Source organism: Carassius auratus, chromosome 32, assembly GCF_003368295.1.
Source record: "Carassius auratus strain Wakin chromosome 32, ASM336829v1, whole genome shotgun sequence".
Classification (NCBI taxonomy): Eukaryota; Metazoa; Chordata; class Actinopteri; order Cypriniformes; family Cyprinidae; genus Carassius; species Carassius auratus.
Window position 1 is genome coordinate 3,472,417 of NC_039274.1, and position 23,013 is coordinate 3,495,429.

The 23,013-nt window shown below is 37.6% G+C and overlaps 1 protein-coding gene across 1 annotated transcript; it reads left to right on the forward strand.

Annotated features, from left to right (window-relative positions):
- Window positions 1–7,298: 7,298 nt before the first annotated feature.
- On the forward strand, window positions 7,299–21,516 carry LOC113051363 (microtubule-associated protein 1A-like). Its single transcript, XM_026215040.1, is given in 6 exon segments — window positions 7,299–7,390; window positions 11,824–11,884; window positions 11,993–13,420; window positions 13,423–18,945; window positions 19,050–19,282; window positions 19,493–21,516. Coding segments are annotated over 4 exon segments (7,191 nt in total). The 5' UTR covers window positions 7,299–7,390; window positions 11,824–11,884; window positions 11,993–12,141; the 3' UTR covers window positions 19,649–21,516.
- Window positions 21,517–23,013: the final 1,497 nt, after the last annotated feature.

The window sequence follows — 23,013 nt, forward strand, 5'->3', positions numbered from 1 at the left end:
AGCTAATAGATTATGTGAAAGTGAGAAGGTGACATTTTCATTAAATCACAGGTTGAAAGATTCGATTGCATTGATGTAAGGCTCCCTGTGAGGTTGCCCTACCAAACCCACCTTAACTCCCATAGCCAATGAAATGGCAGCATTCTCTAAATGCATATTACAATATGGAGTGTGTTTATTTTCCCCTAATTATTTCCTTCATAAATGTTCTGTTTTTCAAGTCAGTGTGGCTCTGTTTGGATTGACAGAAAGCTAATGACATTTGAAGGGTGTGGATGTTTTTTTGCCCATGTTATCCATTCTTGTGCTTCAAGGATGTTTATCATTTATAATTAAGCAAGATTCAGATCAGCATGTCATTATTAAGTTTGTATATCTGTTCTTTGCCAATGAATACTGTTCCATAAGAAACAAAGCATTTCAGCTTTGCATGTTGCCAAGGAACACAGACTAAAACAGATATATGGGTGGAATAGAGTGACACTCTTGGGTTTATCCGGCGACTTGATAGCTTGACTCTAAATATATGTTGAACTTGTGAATTTTATGAAGTCCATTTGATTGTGTAAAAGAACAATGACTTTAAATCAGTAGTACTATTTGTTATGTCTGGTTAAAGGAATAGTTCTCCCAAAAATGAAAACGTGCTTACAATTTACTTAACCTCAGGCTATCCAAGATAAAGATGAGTGTTTCTTCGTCAGAACAGATTTGGAGAAATTTTGCATCACCTCTCGCTCGCCACTGGATCCTCTGCAGTGAATGGGTGCCATCAGAAATAGTGAAAACATCACAATAATCCACATGACTCCAGTCAATTGATGGATGTATTGTGAAGTGAAAAGCTGCGCATTTACATCAATCCAACCATTAAAAAATCTATTTTAAAACTTCTAACTGCTGCTCCTGGCTAAACTATGAATCCTCTGTCCATAATATTACTTCCTCCAGTGAAAAGTCATCTTATATGAAACAGATAAATATGCACAGGTCAAGCACCACTTAGCTTACAAGTGAAAACTGTTCAAAATGGTTTTAAACAAATCTGTCAGTGGTTTTTGATGTGAGAGGAAAACAGTGCATGGACTTTTTAGACTGGATTTCACAAATTATGTAATTTCTCAAAATCTGGGTTCCTTCAAAGAAGAAAAAAACTCATCTGGATCTTGGATGACTTGATGACGAGTACATTTTAAGCAAAACTGAAAAATTTTACTTTTCTTTTAACACGCGTAGCCTTATTTTATCTAATAAAGCACATAACAACATTTGCAATGCTTTGTTCTGTAAAGTGTTGGCATTTCTGAACAGCACAGCTGATAACAACATGCTATGCTGCACACTGCAACCATCAGCAGATATAAAGCTAAAGAGGATAAAGTGTTACATCTAAATTTACTTCCTATGCATCATGGCATACCAGAACCCACACACACACACACACACACACATGCATGCACAAGATTGCACACACTGCATGTGTGCATCACTCTATCACTCTATCACTACTTTTCTTGTTTTTCTTAATCTCTCCATTCTGTGGTGTTGCACGTCAAGTCTTCAGTCTAAATTCTCTGCTAGCCTGCCTTATGTCATATGGTTCCTCATATGTGACTGCTGACTCCCTATCCATCGCTGCATGGATTAATCATCAGTTCCATCTCTATTAGTCTTTACCAGTGGATAATACTGATAATAATATTTTATATAATAAATCTTCCAAATGATTTTCTCCACCTCTTTCTATTCAGCAGAGAAGCAGTCCATGTGAGACCCTATCAGTGTATAGTGGAGACTATAATGGGTTTATGGTGTTATAGATCAGAGTGCTTGCTGGTGGGGTGATTTAACCCTTTCAGCACCACACTGAGATGCCACAGAATCTAGGTTTTGTGAGCTGTCTTTTATCCACGTTTATGTCAGGAAATCAGATACTTAAGAAAATCATAACAACGCTAAACATATTGTTCAAGGGTTAACTCAGCAATACTGAAAACTAAACTAAAACCATAAAATACATTTGTGTTACTTTAAATAAATGTTAACTATTTTATTTTATTTCAACTATCAAGGCAATATTTCTTCCTTTTCTCTTTTCGCTTCATTAGTTTAACTTGATTAAATAAAATAACTAAAACTGAAATAAAACATTTTATATATATATATTATATATATACTGTATATATATATATATATATATATATATATATATATATATATATATATATATATATATATATATATATATATATATATATATATAATAGTAGTATAGTATATATATATATATATAATTCTATGAACAGTGGCCAGTTATTAAGTTATTGTTGAGACAAGCCATTGTTTTAATCATTTCTTCAAGGTCTGTGAGGGCAAATGCTATTCTGCTGTGTGCACTCAAGTGAAAGATGCAATTAGCTCTCTGAATAAGGGCAGGACAGATAAAATGATATAATGCTCCACCATCACTGAGGGACAAAAATGCTTGAAGTCAGAGGGCTTTTTCTCACTCTTAAGGGCAGGCTTTGTAGAGAGCCAGCAAAGTGCCAGTCCACTGATCCCAATAATCCAGCAACCTCAAAAGACAAGGTTCAAACAGCATTTGGACCAAGAACACTTTGTGGATCCAAATGCAGTTTGTACATGGGTATTAGAGACCAATCACTGTTGCAACAAGTTTGACGTACAGAGAATAATATTTTAAAGATTTCGAGTTATTCATCTTATAGTTTTACTTTATTTTTATCTATTGAAATTAACAAATAGTTTAAGCAGCACTGGGACTGGGAACAATACTGTTCATCTCATCTGTGATCTGTGACAGGCTAAACAGATCTGAACTAAGAACTGAAACAGAGTATTTAAAAGCAGGTGTACATTTTAGGTTTACGTTGATGGTAAACTGAAGTTAGTTATGATTCAGTGAAATTCTTGGACAGAGTCCCTGCATTCATTCGGTATCAGAGTTTGACCTTGTCCAGAAGTGAACTGACCTCACTGTGAGCTCCTGTCCACTACTATTACCTCTAGTTCTGGCCTGCAGGCAAAAAGCTGCTGCTTTTCTCAGCTCAGAGAATCTTGAAAATAAGAATGCCTTTGTTATTTCACAGAACCTGCCTTTATTGACAGCAACGTCTTTGTCTCTATAAGCTGAGGATATTTCTGCTAGTGTTGTTTAGTACCACTAATTAACTCCTGTATTGATTACAATGTTACAATATTCCTCCCGATTATCTCACATACTATAAGAAGCATGCCCATCCCAGTTGCTTGACAAGAATAATAATGTTTTTCAAATAACATGATAAAATTTGTATTATGTGTCAGTTGGAGATGTATTTGTCCATATCCTGATATCTTATCTGGATCTGGTTATGTTTACAGTGCATTATAGGAGCTGAATCTTTCTGTAATGATAGCAGGGGAGCTGCTCCCTCTTCTCACAGCACACAGAGTGGCTTCCTCCACTTCACCTTGGTCTCTGACAGGTGGCAGTCACTGGACAGAACTCATTTTCTCTGTATTAGCCAGCAGTGGAAGGATGATGGATGAGGACTGAGCATGCTCAGTATCCAGCTGTATGCCACTCCTGCAGCTGTGCTAGGAATACTGATCAGGACGGGAGTGCAGTGTCATCATGGCCGACTGCTTGTACATGTTTTTGAACACACACAAAAAAATTAAGACTAATAATAACAGTTTTAACTATGTTATTTTCCTTGCAGAATGGGATTGGTCCTATATTAATTGTGTAACTCATAATATGCTGGATATTTCAAAACATAATAATATATAACCAATACATAATTCTGTAGATCAATTGATCTATCTGTTTGTCTGTTGGCTCTTTCAATACACTTAACTAAATTCATAGCTACACAAAGCAGTACAGAGCAGGTTTTCATTGTAGCATCACTGACTCATGTGTGAGGTCTTTGGTATCTTTTTACATTTATAGATTACATTTGTTTTGAAAAGAAAGTCTGCAGGTTCTATGCAGGAGAGCAAGATTTATGCTTCGAAGTGCTGCTGCTGAATTCCCATATGACCTTTTGTCTCAAGAGGAAAGGTGCAAGAGATGAGACATGAAAGCAACCTCCGGCAACAAGTCGATCAAATAGACTCCAGGACAAGTAATTAGAAGACAGGGATTTCTTTAGACCAATGCATTAAGAAAATGTAAAAATTGCAATGTATGTTATTAGAAAGTTGTATATTTTTAGATAAAAATAGATGAAATTACTGTATTGAGTCTGATGATGAAAGTGTATTATAGACTTACATGTGTGTTGCTATTCCCTTATGAGTGGTTGTCTCTTGGAACTTCAGCCGGGGATTTTACAACCAACACAGATGGATGGGTCGTTTAACATTACAGATCCCTTTACCTCCCTAGAGGCAGCAGGGAGGAGGCTGGAATGGTCACCATGGCCCCAGCTGTCTTGGGCATTGTTCAATTCATTTTGATTTTTCAGCAACATGCTGCACGTTAATGACTGTGACCACAGTTTACTGCTGTAATAGCCCTTATGCGTAGCACGTTTAGTTGTAAAAGCCTCCAAATATGCAGACTTAATTGCATGAGTTTCTATGTGATCCTCAGAACATAATTAAGTCAGTAACCAGAGGTAATTGACAGGGTGGAGAAAAAAGAGTGATGAGTCTATCAGAGATGCAACTGCAAGCCCCTCTGCACTGATAGAAAGACGAGGAGAGGATGCATTCTAATTCAATAGCTTTTACACTTGGTTATGAAGATTTCATCTTGTTATATATAATATGTGAGTTTAAATCCAATTAGTTGAAAGATTAATTTATATATACCATAATTTCTCAACAACAACAATAGAAAGTGTGGAAACAATTTTCACTGAGAAATTGCTAAATTTCCTAATTAATTACAAAAAAAGCAAGTAGCACATTAAATTAAACATTTTAAAGGATAGAAAGACACAGAATCATTTATTTTCTTGTAAAACACAACCCAGTTATCTTTGATTTATTAATGACATTTTTTTTTACAGTGATAATATGAGAAATAAGATACATAGCTGTCTCTGGGGTGGTACCTTAAGTACTGTATAAAAGCTAAAAGGGACATCTTTGTACCTAATTTACCCCAAAATTGTAGATATATTAATAACATAAGGTATGTATTACTACCTCAACGTTAGATAATAGTACTTTAAATGTGCATGTTGGTACTTAAGGTGTGAATATTAGTTACTATTAAAAGGGTACCACCCCAGTAGTACATGTAAAGGATTTTATTATGAAATCATAAAATGGGACATCAGATGCTAAAAATATATTTCCAAGTAATATATTTGTTACTGCAAAATCTAATCTTGGAGATCCATAACACTTAACATGGAACTGATTTTCGCAGACAGCACTGAAACTTAAGTGAGCTGTTAAGTGCAGTGTTGATTTGTAATTTTCTCACCTTAATGTTTGCACAGGACATTTTAGTGTCTAAGTGTATAAATCTCTTCACTTATAAAGCCAAATTAGAAAGGGCTTTTTACAAGGTTTCCAGCATGTTTTCTAGGGTTGATGAATAATTCAGGATGGGCTTTTGATTGTGCTCTTTTATACCACTGCAGTCTGCACATGGACACTGAGCAATGGTGGTGGCATTGATTGCAGGGCTGGATCTTGCACCACACGCACCACGGGGAAACATGAGCCCACGCCCAGACCCTGGGCCTGAAGTTTTAGGAAAGACGGGGAGTTATTGTTGTGAGCAAAACCAGGGTTCCCTACTGTTAGGGTCTAGAGCATAAAAATAGTGTCTGCAAAGAATTCTGACCATGGAAAGACATTTGAAATGCTTGCAGAAGGACATTCATCTACATTTTTCTCTTACAAATTCTGCCGAAGAGGCTTTAAATCTGGAGTAATGTGCTAATACAGTAAGAGCACGATGTTATCAAGGGACTGTACTGAAAGGATGAAATAAATGAGATAATTCAAGAGATGGGCACCGGCTGTCTAGCATTAAGGGTGTGGCAGCCAGACTGCTGCTTTGAACAGCTGCTTAGGATATGTCTGGAAGTGTCTATTTATAATCTTGTAATAGCATCTATTTAAATTTGATTTAACAAATGCAAACCCTTTTTTGTAGCAGCTAGATGCATTCATCACCTCCAGCTTTTAAAAATGCATTCCTTCAATTAAAACCATTTTCCAGAGGAATTAGATAAATCATAATTTCTTCATGTTCATATCTAATTTCGGTTCAACTTTTAATGTAGTATAAATATTCTTCTTTGTTTTGTTAGTTTTAATCTCCGATCTGACAGCATCCTCCCCCTCTTACTGTAAACACAGTTCTGCACTGGTTCACTGTCAAGGAGGTGGTCAGCGTCCAGACTGTCTGCGAGAGAATGCTGATGGAGTGCAGTTAATGGGTCAGATTTTGGCAGTCTTGCGCTGCAGCTGTCGGTCTGGGATCAGCTGTACATTAACAACTAAATGGCCCGTCCTTGTCATTTGTGACCATTACAGCACACGGTGAGGCTGAAAAAGACAGAATTATTCACGTTGAGCTGTTATAGTATGTCAAACTCTTTTACATTATTCAAATTGATATTATGGTGCCAAGTAGAAATTTGTGTTTTTCTTTTCTGTCATATTGTTAACAGAGCCTCTCGGTATGCTGAAGAGTTGTTTTTTACAATACTGATACGGAAAAAATATTCCTAAAAATACTCCAGTCAGTGTCGAGAGATTTTGGTTTGCATTTTTCCAATCTTCAAGGTCAGAATATGTTCATTATTATTATTATTATTATTATTATTCCGTATTATTGTTCCGGTAGCGAACTGTTATAAGCCAACATTAGAATAAACACTACACAATAAATTGAATTAAAAGTGGTGAAAGTTGTGCTCTCTCACCTCCTTATAAATGCATACTTTTGCTTTAATATTGAACATTTACATTTCTAATTAACAAATAAATACATATCATTTTATTTATAGAGTGCTTTTCAGGGTGCTCAAATAAGCTTCCATAGTTGTTTGTACTAAACTAAAAGGGATCTCCCAGTGTAAAAAAAATAAAAATAATTGTAAATAAATGAAAAACTAGGGTGAATACAGGTGAACAAGAACACCTTGAAATGGTTCCTCAGACTGAGACAGACCCAATCTCTACTTTTGTTCACCCTTCATCTTATTTATCAATGACTTATATGTTCAAGGTCGAATAATTGACACAGAAATATAGACTGTAAACGCTATTACACTGTTGCATTGTCGTCCTCATTCGTAGTATGTGTGTAAGTAAATCCATACTCATAGGTCACACCCACTCCCTCTCGCGCACTCGCGTGCCTGTGTGCGCGCTCTCGACGCACGATACGCACAGCTCAGCATCAGCAACGGTAGGACTAATCTATCTGTCATACAATTCTTCAAATATTTGCTTACTGGCACGTGGTTCAGATGTCTTTCTCTCTGAACGAGGTTATTCATTCATGAAAGGTGCTGTCTGTATCGGTCTAGGTCTGTATCGGTTCTGGTTTTTGCACGGATTTGTCTGCAGGATTATTTATCTAAAGGTCGCAAAAACAAGCCGTTTCAAAGCATGTATGATTATGCCATCAATTGAGGTGAATGAATGTAACGTTACATGTTTGCACTTAACTGTAAGGAACCAAAGATGCTTATTAAACAAGCGAATATAGCCTATTAGACAGCATAAACGAGAGATTTTTGGATTAGAAATATGAGTGAGAAAGCTACGTTCATTCATGACTTCTTCTCACTAGATTTTGTTTTATATATAAGTTTCTTTTTCATGAGCCGCTACATTTTTGATGACAGAGCTAAAGTTTTTGGTAACTGCAAGGATCTGCATATTGCCAGAAATCGGTGGTTAATTTGTTGGAAACACATTATAATTTTAGCCTGACCCCGATGTGTGTTTCTGATTATTATGGGATGAAGCAGGGCATCAGAGAAAGCTGGGACTGTAGCGCGCGCGCACGAGTACGCGTCACCGTGTGCGGTGAAGAGATGTGCACAGATTCCACAGGCAAGACATGAATTCACTTAGATTAGTTCATGACATATCTCTCTGAAGCAGAAACAGGTTGATGCTCTGTGCTTTTTTTGCGTAGTAAATAATTGCATCTTAAAGGGACAGTTCATGAAAATTCAGTAATGATTACTTTTCAAATCCGAATGACTGAAACACATAAAGAGGTATTTGGCAGAACTGCATCGATTGAATTGAACAAAAATAATCAACATCAACATCTTATTTGTTTCACAGAAAAACAAACGAAAGTAATAACTGTTTGGAACAACAAGATGACAAAATATTTATTTTTGGTTCAACTGTCATTTTAAAGAGACACATATTTGTTATGTGAAAGGATTATGCAAATGTTGCCTTCAGTATTCATCTTTTTGATATGCTTATAACATTTCAGTTGAGCTGATTCTATTAAGTGCTGCTTGTGTGTTTAGATTGGCAGTGACTGAAATATATCTGCTGCTACTATCTCTAAACAACGATCAGCCATCTGCATTGCTGAGGTCAGCGTTATTTAATGGGAGGCGAGAAAGATTTTGCTTCAGCACCTCCCTGTTCCAGTTCCAAATGACTGCGTGTGTGTTTTTACCAGCCCCTTCACACCTGTGTAACCAATTTAGTTTAAAGAGCAAGGCAGGACCAAAACCACAAGCCAAGTTATTGTCCCTGGTCATTAATCCTCAAAAGCGATTATGGATGCAAATCATTTCTGTATCATTTTAAATGGTCCCTTGAAGCTTTCAGTTTATCTGCATGTAACAAATAATTTCCAAAATGGGCACGTTAGGCCCAGTGCCCTAAATATGGCCATATCTACTTTGAAATACTAATGTTTTTTTTGTTTTTTTGTTTTTTACACAAAGCCACGTGTTACTTTTCCTAAAGATTTTGGAAGGAAGATTTTAGATGCATTTCGAGTTCAAAAGCAAATCATAAGTGAGTCTTTAAAACTGTTTAAGCCTGTAAGGCAATCAGTCAGTCTTACTAATTTCTTCTCACTGAAAGCGTTTCAGTCGCCTGGATCACTTGTGTTTATCATTTAATCCTAAAAGCCAAAATTGCTTGTAAAGCTTAAAATGCACAGGGTAAAGATATTTTCTGGATTGCTATCAAATCTAAGATTAACTTTTACTAAATTTCTCTTAGCAAGCGTAAAATACATCTGACCCCATTTGTCAGTGTTACATTCTCAGTTGAGTGATACTGAATTAGCTAATTTTAGAAACCATCTGCTAAGCTGCTAAATATTACTGTTACTGTGTACAAGACTCAAATGCATATAAATCGCTTACATGATTATATTACTTATTGCTCTGAAATATTTGATATATTTGTTCTTATTTACTGTAGGCAATTTATATATTTTCTTGTCCTTAATTAGCAAAAACAAAACAAACAAAAAAACACATACCATCCAGATCATAATAAGCAGAGCATATGCTCAGTGAGGTGACCTGATTATTTGACTCTATTGAACTGATTATTATGGGATGAACTTTATTATTAACCTTGTTTAATGCAAGCCGATAACTCGCAGAATAACCCAGACTGGTTAACTGTTTGTGCAAAGTGCTAAATTTAACGGTCTGCTTTAAAACAGCATGACTAAGAAGGAGGTGTTTAATTTCATATGTAGAATTTTTCAGCATATTTTCAGATGCACAATCATCAGTAGTTAGCTGGGTCCTAGTGCTACAGTACATACATAGCAAATGACTATGTCTGTGGAATCTAATATTGTGCCATTAGTAGTGCATTTACTGTATACTGTAAATTAGACCTAAGATTAGATTAGATTAGATTAGATTCAACTTTATTGTCATTATGCAGAGTCCAAGTACAGAGCTAGTGAAATGCAGTTAGCATCTAACCAGAAGTGCAAGAATATAGTGTTTTATATACTGTACATAAAAGTGCAGAGTAAGTGAAGCTATGATATACAGAATGTACAGTGGAGTTGCTATATACAGTATTGAGCAGAGTATATACAGAAAATAAATAGGATGCAATGTAGGGATTGTATGTACATTAAGAACAGAGCAATGTAGGATTATATACACATTATGAACAGCAGCAACGTGAAAACAGTGGTAATAAATACAGTTGGATGAGTGTGCAAAAGTATTGTTAAACAACGTATTGTATGCAGTAATAGCTAGAATAGTGTGCAGTTTAAATAGAATAATGCATCTATGCATCTTAAAAACAAAAACTTTCTTTCTAACAAATACTTTTCTTATAAAAACACAAAGCATTTCCACATCCACATTCTTTCTTCTCAAATGAACTACAGAAGATTGCAAATGCATTTTTTGTTTTAGAATGGTAATAAGGTGAAGGTGTGTGTATGCTCAGCTCAGTGTCACAGGAGACCATGCAGCCTGATTTAGCAGCTCATAACATTATCTGTTCTCTGTCTCAAAGTGAAAGCACATTTGAAGGTCATGTTGCCAGCTGTCCCAAAGCATCTTGTTAGCTGTGTAGGAAAAGATTTCTTGATGTCAAATGTCTGCAAGGATAAAACTCCGGTAAATGTATCAGGCTGCAAATCCCTAAAAGGTTTGGCTTCCAAAAAACATTCAAAGTAAAAGAGTGTGAAGTTTACATTGGGTTGGGACTATTTGGAGTCCACTGCTACCATCCAGAGTCCATTGTATGATCTTACAGGAGTGTAGTTTTTATTTAATCTATGTTATGCCAGAAATAAATATGGTTACACATATAAGTACTGAGTAATATTAATTAACTACATGTACTTACTACATGGATAGGGTTAGGATTACGGATTGGTTTAGGGTTACTTGCATGTATTTTTGCATGACTATTTGTCATTATAATAGAAAGTACATGTAATAATATGTAACAAAGACACCATGAAATAAAGTGTTACCAAAAATACCAAAATATTTTTTTTATTTTGTGGTAGTTTGTCCATACATGCTATGTTTTATGAATTATTTATTTTCAAGCTCATCACGTTTATCATGCTGTGTACATTACGCTACTGAGAGTGTTAGAAGCCTAGTTAAATCATCAGTGTGCTTTTTAAGTCCAAGCGGCCTTGTTCCTTTCTCACTGCTGTGAAAATGACCCTATAAATATCCTATAGAAAGATCTAAGTAGTGACCTTTAAGCAGCCATAGACATAGACTTGTTTGTACAGTATGTTTCAACTGTACAATGCTGGACTTACATTTTCAGCTAGAGAGAGGAATTGTTCACCCTTTCAGAAATGCTGCAATGCGTCGCGCAGCACCAAGACTGGGTCAGTGTAACGTGGCTGCCGGCAGTCGCCAGCTCACTATCCCCATGGCAACAGGCCATAGATTTGCTTGCAGAAGCTTTGCAATATTGTTTTGATTGCATGGAATTGAGAAGACTGCTTTCACGGGATTAGTTTACTCTTGCACAGCAGCAGGAAGAGACAAAGAATAGTGAATAAAAACAGTAATGAAATGCATGAAGGCAGTGATTTGCACAGTTTAAAATCTTTGAAATAAATGATATTGTAAATAAATGTTCTGTGTGCCATATTAAGCATTTAGTGTTTTTGAGTGCAATACAAGAGTGATGTCCTTGAGACCATTGTGTTGGTGAATCCTTCTGAGGAGAATATTTGCTATAGAAGTAATTATAAATAAACCATAGTGTTGTTTTAACTCTCCAAGTTTTCCCAATTTTTTATTTGCATGGAACCATATAACCATTTAAGAAATCCAAATATTTGGACGTTAATTGTCAAATATAACAATATAATGCATTCTTTTTCCTTTATAGTTCAGAACACGGCTCTGTGACTAAGCAGGACAATTTATCAGACATTCTTTCAAGTCGTAGGGTAAGTGGCTATACACCATTATAGGTCCCATATTACTTCACAGCACTTTACATTTTTACATTTTTAATTGAACTTTAAGAACTATTTTGTTTTGTTTTTTCTTTGTAGATTAAAGATCTCTTAAACCAGCCATCTGTAGGTCAGCAAGCCTTTTTACAGTGTCCTGTAAAGGAGAAGGGGGCTGGAGCTCCCTGCGGTACATTCAGGAGCATAGCATACTCAAGTAAAGACTGAACCCAGAGCCCGTGCTGCCTGAGATGGAAGGGGTGAGCGAGTTTACAGAATGCATCTCTGAGACAGTAGATGTTCCCTCTCCTTTTGAGCTCCTGGAACCACCAACCTCAGGAGGGTTCCTGAAACTGTCCAAACCATGCTGCTATATCTTTCCTGGAGGACGGGGCGACTCTGCTTTGTTTGCAGTCAATGGTTTTAATATTTTAATCGATGGTGGATCGGACAGAAAATCTTGCTTCTGGAAGCTGGTCAGACATTTGGATAGGATTGATTCTGTTCTCCTTACCCACATAGGAGCAGATAACCTCGCTGGTATAAATGGACTGTTGCAGAGGAAAATTGCAGAGCAGGAGGAAGAGAAGAGCCGTGGTTCAAATACGTATGGAGACTGGATGAAAAACCTGATCTCACCAGAGCTTGGTGTTGTGTTCTTTAATGTTCCAGACAAGCTGAAGGCACCTGAATCTACACTGAAAACAAAGAGGAGCATTGAGGAGTCTTCTCTTACATTGCAGTACCTTCAGAAACTGGGCATCAAACCTGAGCCTCTATACAGAGTTATGAGCAACACAATTGAGCCTTTAACACTCTTTCACAAGTTGGGTGTTGGCAAACTAGACATGTATGTTCTAAATCCTCTCAAGGACAGTAAGGAAATGCAATTCTTCATGCAGAAGTGGGCTGGTAACAGTAAAGCTAAGACTGGCATTGTCCTGGCCAATGGCAAAGAGGGTGAGATTTCAGTTCCTTACCTCACATCAGTGACAGCTCTGGTCGTGTGGGTACCTGCCAGTCCAACAGAAAAGATTGTCAGAGTACTGTTCCCTGGAAATGCCCCTCAAAACAAAATATTTGAGGGGCTGGAAAAGCTGAGGCATCTCGATTTCTTGCGATATCCAGTAGCCACTCAAAAGGACATGTCATCTGGAGCTCCACCTCCACTGATTAAACAAACCAAAATGAAGCTGAGAACTGATAGCAAAGAAAGTCTTAAATCATCCCCTAAAATGTCTCCTACTACGAAAGCAAGCAAGAAAGAGGCAAACGAAGATATTGAGTCAAAGACTGTTTCTGTAAAAGAGAACAAAGTTGAAAAGAAAGATAAGAAAATAAAAGAGACTGTCAAAACTCCAAAACCACTTAAACCCAAGACAGCATCACCTGATTCACTTAAGCAGGAGAAAAAACAGCTGCAGAGAGAAAAGTCTCCTAAAAAACATATCAAGGAGAAAGCATCTAAGATGGAGGAGAAGAAAGATCAGGAAAAGAAAGACAGCAAGAAAGAACAAGCAGATGTAAAAAAGATGTTAAAAAAGAACTCAAAAGTAAGGAGGAGAAGAAAAAAGAAAAAATCAAGCCAGAGTTGAGAAAAATCACAAAACCTGACTTGAAGCCCTTCACACCTGAGGTCCGGAAGACTCTGAACAAAGCAAAGGTTCAAGTGAAGCCTAAAACAGAAAAGACTAAAGCTGCAAAAGAGCAAGAGAACAGGCCAGCTGCTAAGAAAACTTCAGTAGAGAAACAGGAGAGTGACAGGTCCTTAGTCTCCTCCCCAGAAGATCTTAACAAGGATTTTGAAGCCTTGCGAATGGAGGAGGAGCTTTCCAAGCCCACAGACAGCAAAGTACTCCCAGTTTTTCAATCTGCAGTAGACAGTGTTGTCCCTCACATTGAATCTCCTGATGAAGGAATAACTAAAACTGATGTCGAGACAGAGTCCCCTCATGAGGCAATGGTACCATATGGTGTAAACAAAATTAAACCCCCTTCTAAAACTACTGATAGATTTGAGGATGAAGGTGCTATTACAGAAGATGACATAGAGGATGACCTTACCACAAAACTAAAAAGTGCTACGACATCTGACTTTTTGGAGATGGACAAAAATAAAGAATGTCAAGAAAATGCGAAAGAAGAAGATACAGAGTTTGAAATGAAGCCTAAAAAGAGTGACAGTGAAGAAGAAGAGGATGTGATTGAGAAAGCAGAGCTAGAGGAGGCAGAAGATTTTGTACATGAGGAGGAGCTCAAGTGCAAATCTGATGAGACTAGAAAAGAAAAACTCGCAAAAGACTGGGAGACAAAACAAAGTGACATTAAATCTGCCAAACCTCTGGGTGCTGCAGAGCATGTGTCTTTCATCCAAGACGAAACCATTCCAGGTTACTCTGAGACAGAGCAGACCATTTCTGATGAGGAGATTAATGAGGAAACAGAGGAGCGAATCCCACATATACAATATGATGTCGGCTCTTATGACATCTCAGTTCCTGATGAACCTGGGACTTTTGACACCATTCATGGCATGAAACCACCAACAATATCTGTTGCTTCTGAGTTATCATCGAAGGGTTTTGCAGTAGACCAGGAGCCAGTCCTATCAGCTTACACAACCAATATAATTGTGGCTCCATTGGCTGAAGAAGAGCATATATCATCAGCTACATCCATCACTGAATATGACAAATTATCATCTTTTGCAACATCTGTTACTGAAGATCAGTCGATGGCATCCATGACAGCACCACCTACTGAAGATGCAGGGAGAAGCTCTTTACTCTTAGATACTGTAAATAGTATACCATCATCTGTACAGACAGATGCCACTCAAGGAAAGGAGTACCTCCACTCTGCTGGAACTATTTCTCCAACTTCTTCCTTAGAAGAGGATAAGTGTTTTAAATCACCTCCTTCAGAAGAATATCAACCCATTGTGCCAGAAACAGGAACTATAGTGAAGGCTACTGTTCCCACAAATTATGAGGATGAAGAGGACGAGGAAGAAGATGAGGATCAGACACCGAATGTTGATATGCCACTTGGAAAGATCCATGAGGGTTATGCATCTGCTGCCATGCTCCAAGATACTGAAAAAGCTTCTAATAAATTTCCCACATCAACAGCATATATTTCTCCTCAGATGATTGGCACACAAGAAAAAGATGAAAAGGAAATCTCACTCTCTAAGGATGAATCTAAATTGGGCACCTCTGAGAAAAGTTTGTCCTTCTCGCCAAGTTTGCCTTGCACCTCAGAGACAAGTATTATTTCAGAGAGTGAAGAAAGATGCCTCAGCCCAGATGACAGCACTGTGAGGTTCGCCTCACCTACTCAATCAGGACCGACCAGCAGTAGCTACTCTCCCACTGAGGAGAGGTCACAAAAACCATTGATTATGGACAAAGACGAAAAACTAGAAAAGGAGACTTTTGATTCTCAGACGTGTTTAGCCCAAGAGACTCCTGCTGGCAAAAAGTCTGTGGAAATAATTGATGATGAAGTGGATCCTTTAGTAAAGGAATTGTCCAGCACTAAGCCTGCATTATATGACTCAGAAGAGGATGAAGAGGAAGATAAAGAGGATTATTATGGAAAAATAAGCAATGAAGTGTGTGGTAAAACTAAATACAAAGAAGAGAGGGAGTGTACGTTTCTTGATGAAGAAAACTCTGAAGAGACATCATCCCTAAAAGAGGAGAAGCAGTTTGAAAATGAGAAAGAATTTGTGGATGAGGAAGATAAACCACAAAGTGTGACCTACTTGGGCCATGAGTGCAAATCCCAGATGCTCAGCTCAGGAGAGGAAGATGAAAGTGAAACTGAGGATGGTGCTAACTCAAGTGTAAAAGTACCACAGGGCAAGTTAGATGCCATGTCAGCAAGCCAAGACAAAAAAGATGTGTCATTCTCAGAGATAGATGATTTAAAAGTGATTTCAAAAGACATCGATAAAAGTGTTCAATTCAGCTTGCATTCCTTCCCTGAGTGTGAGAAGGACCTCAAAGGTGAATTTGAGAGGGTGGTAAGGCAAGATACACCCTATGTTGGCAAAAGCTTTACATACTCTGATGTGTACGACAGTAAATCAAGTTCAGTGGATTCCTACTCTCCAAATCTGCCAACAGAGCACACTTTTGAAGATACTGATGTTACTTTAAAGAAAACAGAAAAGCAGGAATCCCTAGATTCTTCCACTGGCAAGATTTCTGACCTTAAAGCGTCAAATGAAAAGGAAACATCATCAACTTCATATAGTAAAGCACAAAGTATATATGGGACACCACAGTTTAATGATACACCTGAAGGAACATTCTCAGAGAGAATAAATGAAGTGGAAGAAAAGATAGCTGTGAAAAACTCATCCTTTTCTACAGAGAGAGACACATTTTCAGGTAAATTTGAAAAGCCAGATTTCAGTGGAATGGCAGAGGGTGGTGTATCACAATCATGCCATTATGCAACGGACAGCTTCGCCACTGCTCACAGTGCTAAAAGTTCTGTGTTAGGCCAATTTACATTTGGCACAAAAGAAATCATGGCTGGAGACAGGAAGATGTTTGCTGATGGAGAGGATGAAGATGAAGAAGACGAAGAAGACGAAGATGAAGATGATGAGGAGTATGGAGAGCATGTAAGTGATAGTGATACAGAGAAAGGTGCCAAAGACAGACAAGAGAAAGAGGCCCAGCATCTTCTAAGCAGTGACATCAGTACTGTACCTACTCAATTCCAGGAAGAAAAGAGAGACACCATTACACAGGACTACAGCTTCGGCTCTGACACCTATGGGAAAGCTTTAGGTCCATCGAAATTTGAATCCACTCTAATCCATGAGGGACCCAAGGACTTAGGTCAAACTGTTAAAGGTGATTCCTCAACTTTTCCCCCTGAAAGTCATATCACAGGCTCATCTGGATTTGAACATTCTTCCAGTGAGGAGAGAGATGAGTTTGTAGAAAATTATGAGAAAGATGTCAAGTCATATTTACCCCTTTCAACAAAGTCTGCTGTAGATAAATTCTCTACGCACTATGATGGCAAAGATCTTGAGTTCGACAAGCAAAAGACACCAGATGGAGCAGGGAAAAAATCAGGAGACCCTGTTTTATTGGGCTTCAGTTACACAACTATGTCAGCCACAGCATATTCCTCTTCCTCTTCTTACAGTCATTCCTCATCAGCTTCAGCATCTCTGTCCACTAGCCGCCAGTTTGGGGATGAGATAGAGACTCCAGCCAGTACTGGATTTGAGTACTCATCTTTCAAAGATGAACATTCACCAGTAATGGACTCACCCTTCTCTAGTTCTGGTGGGGCTAAGGATGAATTGACTGAAAAGCTGACCCCTGCAACCACCTCTAGCCTTGCAAGATTGTCACCATTATCACCATTTGAGGAGAACAAGCCTTTCCCTCCACATGCTGGTACTTGTTTAGGTGAAAAGACACAACCTGCTTACTCTACAAGCAATATCTCAGACCAAGGCCCACAAAGTAAGAGCTTTTACAAATCAGAGTGGAATGAGGACTCAAGATTACAAGCTGAATTTGGTGCGACTGGACCTTATACCTCAATGCCTCTGACCACAGAGAAAGACACCATGCCTGAAGATCTGTATGGTGCTTCATCAACACTTCAATTTGAGTGCCCTGAAAAACAGTACTATGAAGACACAGAGAGTAGTGAAGAGGAGGATGATTATATGTATGAAACTGAACCGGATAAACTTCAGTACCAAAGATCTCCAATTACAGTTCATGCAGACAAGAAAAATGCCACATTTTCCTTGAGTGAGACACTAATAAAGGACATACCTTCTGGTTTGGGAGCCACCTCCACAGATTTGCATACCTCACATACATCCAATTACCCTGAGTCCACAAAACCAGACACAACAAATGGGCCTGCAGAAGTTACTTTGAGTGCACCAGAGGCTTTTGGAGGATCCAGCAAGGTGGGGATAGGCTTGTCAAAAATAGAGATGCAAGACCAAGAATTTGACTTGAAGCAAATTAGAAGCCCAAGTGAATGGGAAATGAAGCAGAAACAAGACATCTACCCGGGAGCATCCCCACCTCATTATCGACATGAAGATGAGTATGAAGAAGAAGAAGTGACTGAGCCAGAGCAACCAGCCCGTCCTCTTTCTCTTTCATCCACAGACCAACCTTTCCAAACCTCCTTTTATGCAGATGATCCAAACAGACATGATGATGTCTCCAACTATCCTTCAAATGTTGGTATCCATCCACATTCATCCAAAGCTTCTCCAGGCTATTCCTCCTGTGAGTACAAGCAGAGGAGAGGAGACACATCTCCATCCTTCATCAACCCAAGCTTATGTCAACTTACAAGTTACGAGGAAAGTGAGGAACAGGGAAGCCAAGCATCCGATCAACAGCAACCTTCGGGGAAGACCAGATCTTACAAACAACCTCGTCACCACTCTCACAGTCATCATGGCGAGGACAGTGAATTGCAACACTTCTCTGGTGCCATGGCTGTTGGGATTAGTGCCAGAGATGAGGAAACACCTCCAACCTCTGTCAGTGAGCCATTGCACTCACAGTCAGATTCTGATATTCCACCAGGTACGGAAGAGTGTCCATCGATTACAGCAGAAGGAAACAATGACTCTGATGAAGATGCAGATTACCTGCCTGTAGATAAATCATCTGGAGTTTATGGGGTAAAGCATTATTCATCTAGGTCGCCTGCTAAAAATCAGGATCCTTTCCCATCTCCAATGATGGACCCTGCTCCTTGTCCCCCTCGCCCTGATGTGTGTATGGTTGATCCCGAGGCTCTGTCAAGCCTAACCGACAAACCAATCAAAAAAGATTCCAAAACCAAGGGTTTACGAAAATTAGGTAAAACTAAGTCTTCATCTCCTGCTCGCAAGTCTGATGCCAGGAGGAAGAGGTCCCCATCCAAGGACCCCTCCACTCACACCACTTCTCTTAGGAAGAAGGAACTGGAAGACGACCTTTCAAGGTCAAGCCACAACACTGGCAAAGGCCTTGCCAATGGCCTTAAGAACAGTGCAGGTATAAATATAAACATTCAAATCTGCAAATTAAGATAGAGCAGTTGTTTTATTTGCCAGCATCACACTGACAGCAAGTTTTTGTTCATTTCAATTTCCCAACAGGTTCAAATTCTGCAAAACTCAGTGCATCTGTGTCCCCTGGTCCTCCTATCTATGTGGATCTGGCCTACATTCCCAACCACTGCAGTGCTAAAAATGTGGACCAGGAGTTTTTCAAACGTGTTCGTTCTTCATATTATGTAGTGAGTGGAAATGACTCCAGCAGCGGAGAACCAAGCCGCAGTGTACTAGACGCCTTGCTAGAGGGAAAGGCACAGTGGGGATCCAATCTACAGGTGTAATATTTGTTAATTACTCTCCATGTTGGTAGATGTCACCCTTGGAACTTTATAATTTGCTGATAAATCTGATGGATATTTTATGAATGCTCTGCATATTAATATTTGGTAAATTTTTTTGTAGTCAGTTTCAGCTCCAATGAAGTGATTCAAAACCATTCGAGTCAACCATTATGCTTTTAATGTCTTACTCTGTCCTATTTGTAGGTAACATTGATACCGACTCATGACACAGAAGTGACCCGTGAATGGTATCAACAGACCCATGAGAAGCAACAGGAGCTGAACATTATGGTCCTGGCCAGCAGCAGTACAGTTGTGATGCAGGACGAGTCGTTCCCAGCCTGCAAAATAGAGTTCTAAGTTCAACATGTCTCCCAGGTTCACATCTTTACTCTCAAATGGTCCGTTACAGCCTTCATTTGTAGTTTACTCAGTGTCAAATTCTTAACCTTTTGCTTTTTAACTTCTCAAGGTTTAAACCAACACATACTGTCTATTCCCCCAATACACCAGTCAAATGGTATAGACCTTGATTATTATTTCTTGGTGAGGAAAGTTACTAGAGTGCAGGAGAACAGAAGGAAGATGTGCCTTTCACTATATACTTTTCAGGGTGGCTTTTCCCTTTATGTTGTACAATACATACATACACACATACATAAATGGGTCTCTAAAATGCTTAACCTTTACATTTTGGTCCAGGGCCTGTTTTAACTAGTTTTCATGGTTAGATTCCCAGTTGTAATTTTATACTGAACAAGATTACCAAATGAATGCTAAATATAATAACAAAGTTAAGCTACATAGCTTTGATTACAATGTCATTTAACTAAAGCACAAGTATACCTCTTTACTTATTTTTGAATGGAACACCAGAAATGCCCTAAATACTGCAGCTCAACTAGATGAGATTCTCCTGCTTTCGTCTGATCAATTCATGTATTGTCCTCAATGATACTGTTGCTTCGAGGCCCTGAGTTACACATCCCGCATCATCCTCTGTCATAGCTCACACATACACTCGTTATATATAAAATAATCATCAAATCAAGTTATCACACATTCAGATACCTTCTTTGCAAATTGCAATTGAGGCTGTGTACCTCAGCAGAGAGATTAACAAATACCTGGGTGCTAGAATTTTAGAAATAGGAATTTAGTAAACAAATAAGATTAGCAGATTAAAATAATAATAAAATTTCAGATATGCTAGAGATGGAGCTGTGCTTCAGCTTGTGTGTTTTGCACAAATTACTGTACATTCCTGACTCAAGAGATTACTGCTTTGAATTTGTAAAGTGAAACGATATATATGGCATCGACAAAAACATTATAATAACACAAATAATATATTGCCACTAGATCAGGACAGAATTTTGTTTGTAAACTGATGCTGAAAAACAACTGAATGAAGAATATGCTTATGGTATGTTTGTCAAATCTTATTTTGTCATTAAATGATGTATAAAATGTATGTTCACAGAGTTTATGATTATTTTTTGTGTTTATGAAGTTTTATTACTGATTTTGAATTAGGTAACTGAAGAAAATTCATTATATTCATTAGCATCCTAAAATGATTTCCTCTTGATTGCTATTGGTTATAAAATGTATATAGTATAAAATCGCTTTCTGTAAAGGAATGGAAAGAAAGGATGACTGAGAACAGAAATGTAAGCCGAAGTTTCCGGCAATAGAAATGCATGGTGTTCAGTGAATAATCTATGTATGGAAGTCTTTTGTATGGCTTTGCATAGGATTTTATGAAATATGTGAGCCATGGATACTGCACTTAAACCTATTCCAAAAACGTTATAGTGTGTTTCATGTTGTTCAAAGCACATTGTGGCTTCAAAACATGTCATAAAACACTCAGAATTGCAGTGGTTTTTCTTTGTGCATTGGTAATAGAGTAACATTTAAGGCTTAAAAAGAATTGATTTGATGAAATGAATGATAGTGCTGGCTTAAGCCCTTGTCACAGAGCAGAATCAAAGATGAGAGGGATGATGATCTTATACAGTACCATTTTCTGATGAATAGAGTCAGAGTTCAACCTCATGGTAATATACATATGCATTGCAATTGCAATGCATTGTATGAACTTGCATTTGAATACTGCTATGCTTTTAGGTGCTTGGCTTAACTCACGGAAGGTTATAAGTGAAAAAATAACCTTTTTTCAGTTACATTTGAGTCGAAATGTAATCTTTAATCTTCATACTTTCTGCGAGATGATGTAATATATATATATATATATATATATATATATATTCAATTATGATTTTCCTAGTCTTGTTTATTAGTTGATGAGATTTGATTGTTGACCTTCAACTTTAGAGAAAAGTGCAGAGGTTTGATAAGCTGTATTTGCAACAAGACAGAATATGGTTCAGCATAATTCTTTATTTTCCTCTGAGGAACAATATATGAGGATACACAGTTAATAATTGCCTCTAATGTTTTTAAGGTGCTGTAACTTTTGAGCTACTGGTTATTTGGCTGCTGACACGGTGAAACCCAGATGTGACTTTGCAGTACCACAGAAATGAACAAACACATACAAGCACCAGACTGCAGACTGCCAGATTACGTGACTAGATCACTGATCACATTTTATATTCAAGATTTGTAAGTGTCCGTGTGATTATCTTGTCTTTTTTTCTTTTTTTTTTAAGATGAAGACTAAATGTTACACAAATAGTCATGATGTGCAGTGCAAAACATCCCTTAGTTGCAATGCTGAGTTTGCCATCTCAATAGCATCAAATCTTTGAAATATAGCATTCCATTGAGGCTAGCTGTTTAATGCATGTGACCTTAAGTTTGAACTTGTATGTAATAGTTCATAGTTATTTTAAATAAAGTACTATACTTTAAACCTATATTTAAATGATAATGGTCTAAATTGTACTAAAAGGCACATATATCCAGGCCGCGCTATCATTTCCAGCGTGTGTGTTGTTTAAAAAACGTGTACTTGGATTTCTTTTGAATTTTTCATATTTTTATTACCTTTGCTTTAATTTCGCTCTTTTTTTTAATGTGCAGTACTCTGTATCTTTCTTTAAGCTCTATGAATGAGTGTCTGCAGATATGTTGTAGATAGGTAAACCTTGATATTCACAAATAAAATATATGTTAATGGGAAACATCAACCAATTTTTGCCTTTCCTTGAGTCAGCCGTCAACGAATCATGAAATGTCTCCAATAAAACTCAAATACAAGATTAGTTAAAATTGATAAAAATTTGTACATATGCCAAATATTATGCAGTTTGTTACATATCAGTTATTTTTATCTCAATGTGATTATTTTGAATGTTTTCATTGTTATATTTTCCATTTTTGATTACATTTTCATTCTTTCTTGTTTTAGTTATTTTAGTACACTAGGTTTGTTCGCCAACTATATATATATATATATATATATATATATATATATATATATATATATATATATATATGACTTGGTTTGTGAGCATAAAGAATCAGTGTATTAGAGCAAGATTCCAGTTTTGAGCTGAATTCATGTGATGTTGACATCACTGTCTGGGTCACATGCCTATTATCTGTTAGTACCCATCGTTTCTTCCCCTCCGTTTGTTTCTGAGAGAAAAAGGCATGGAAACGAACAATGGCCTTGTGTTTAAGAAAACTAAATGCAGTGCTTGGCACAGCAGCGGGCAATGCCGACAGTACCTCACTGTTCACTGATCCTAATC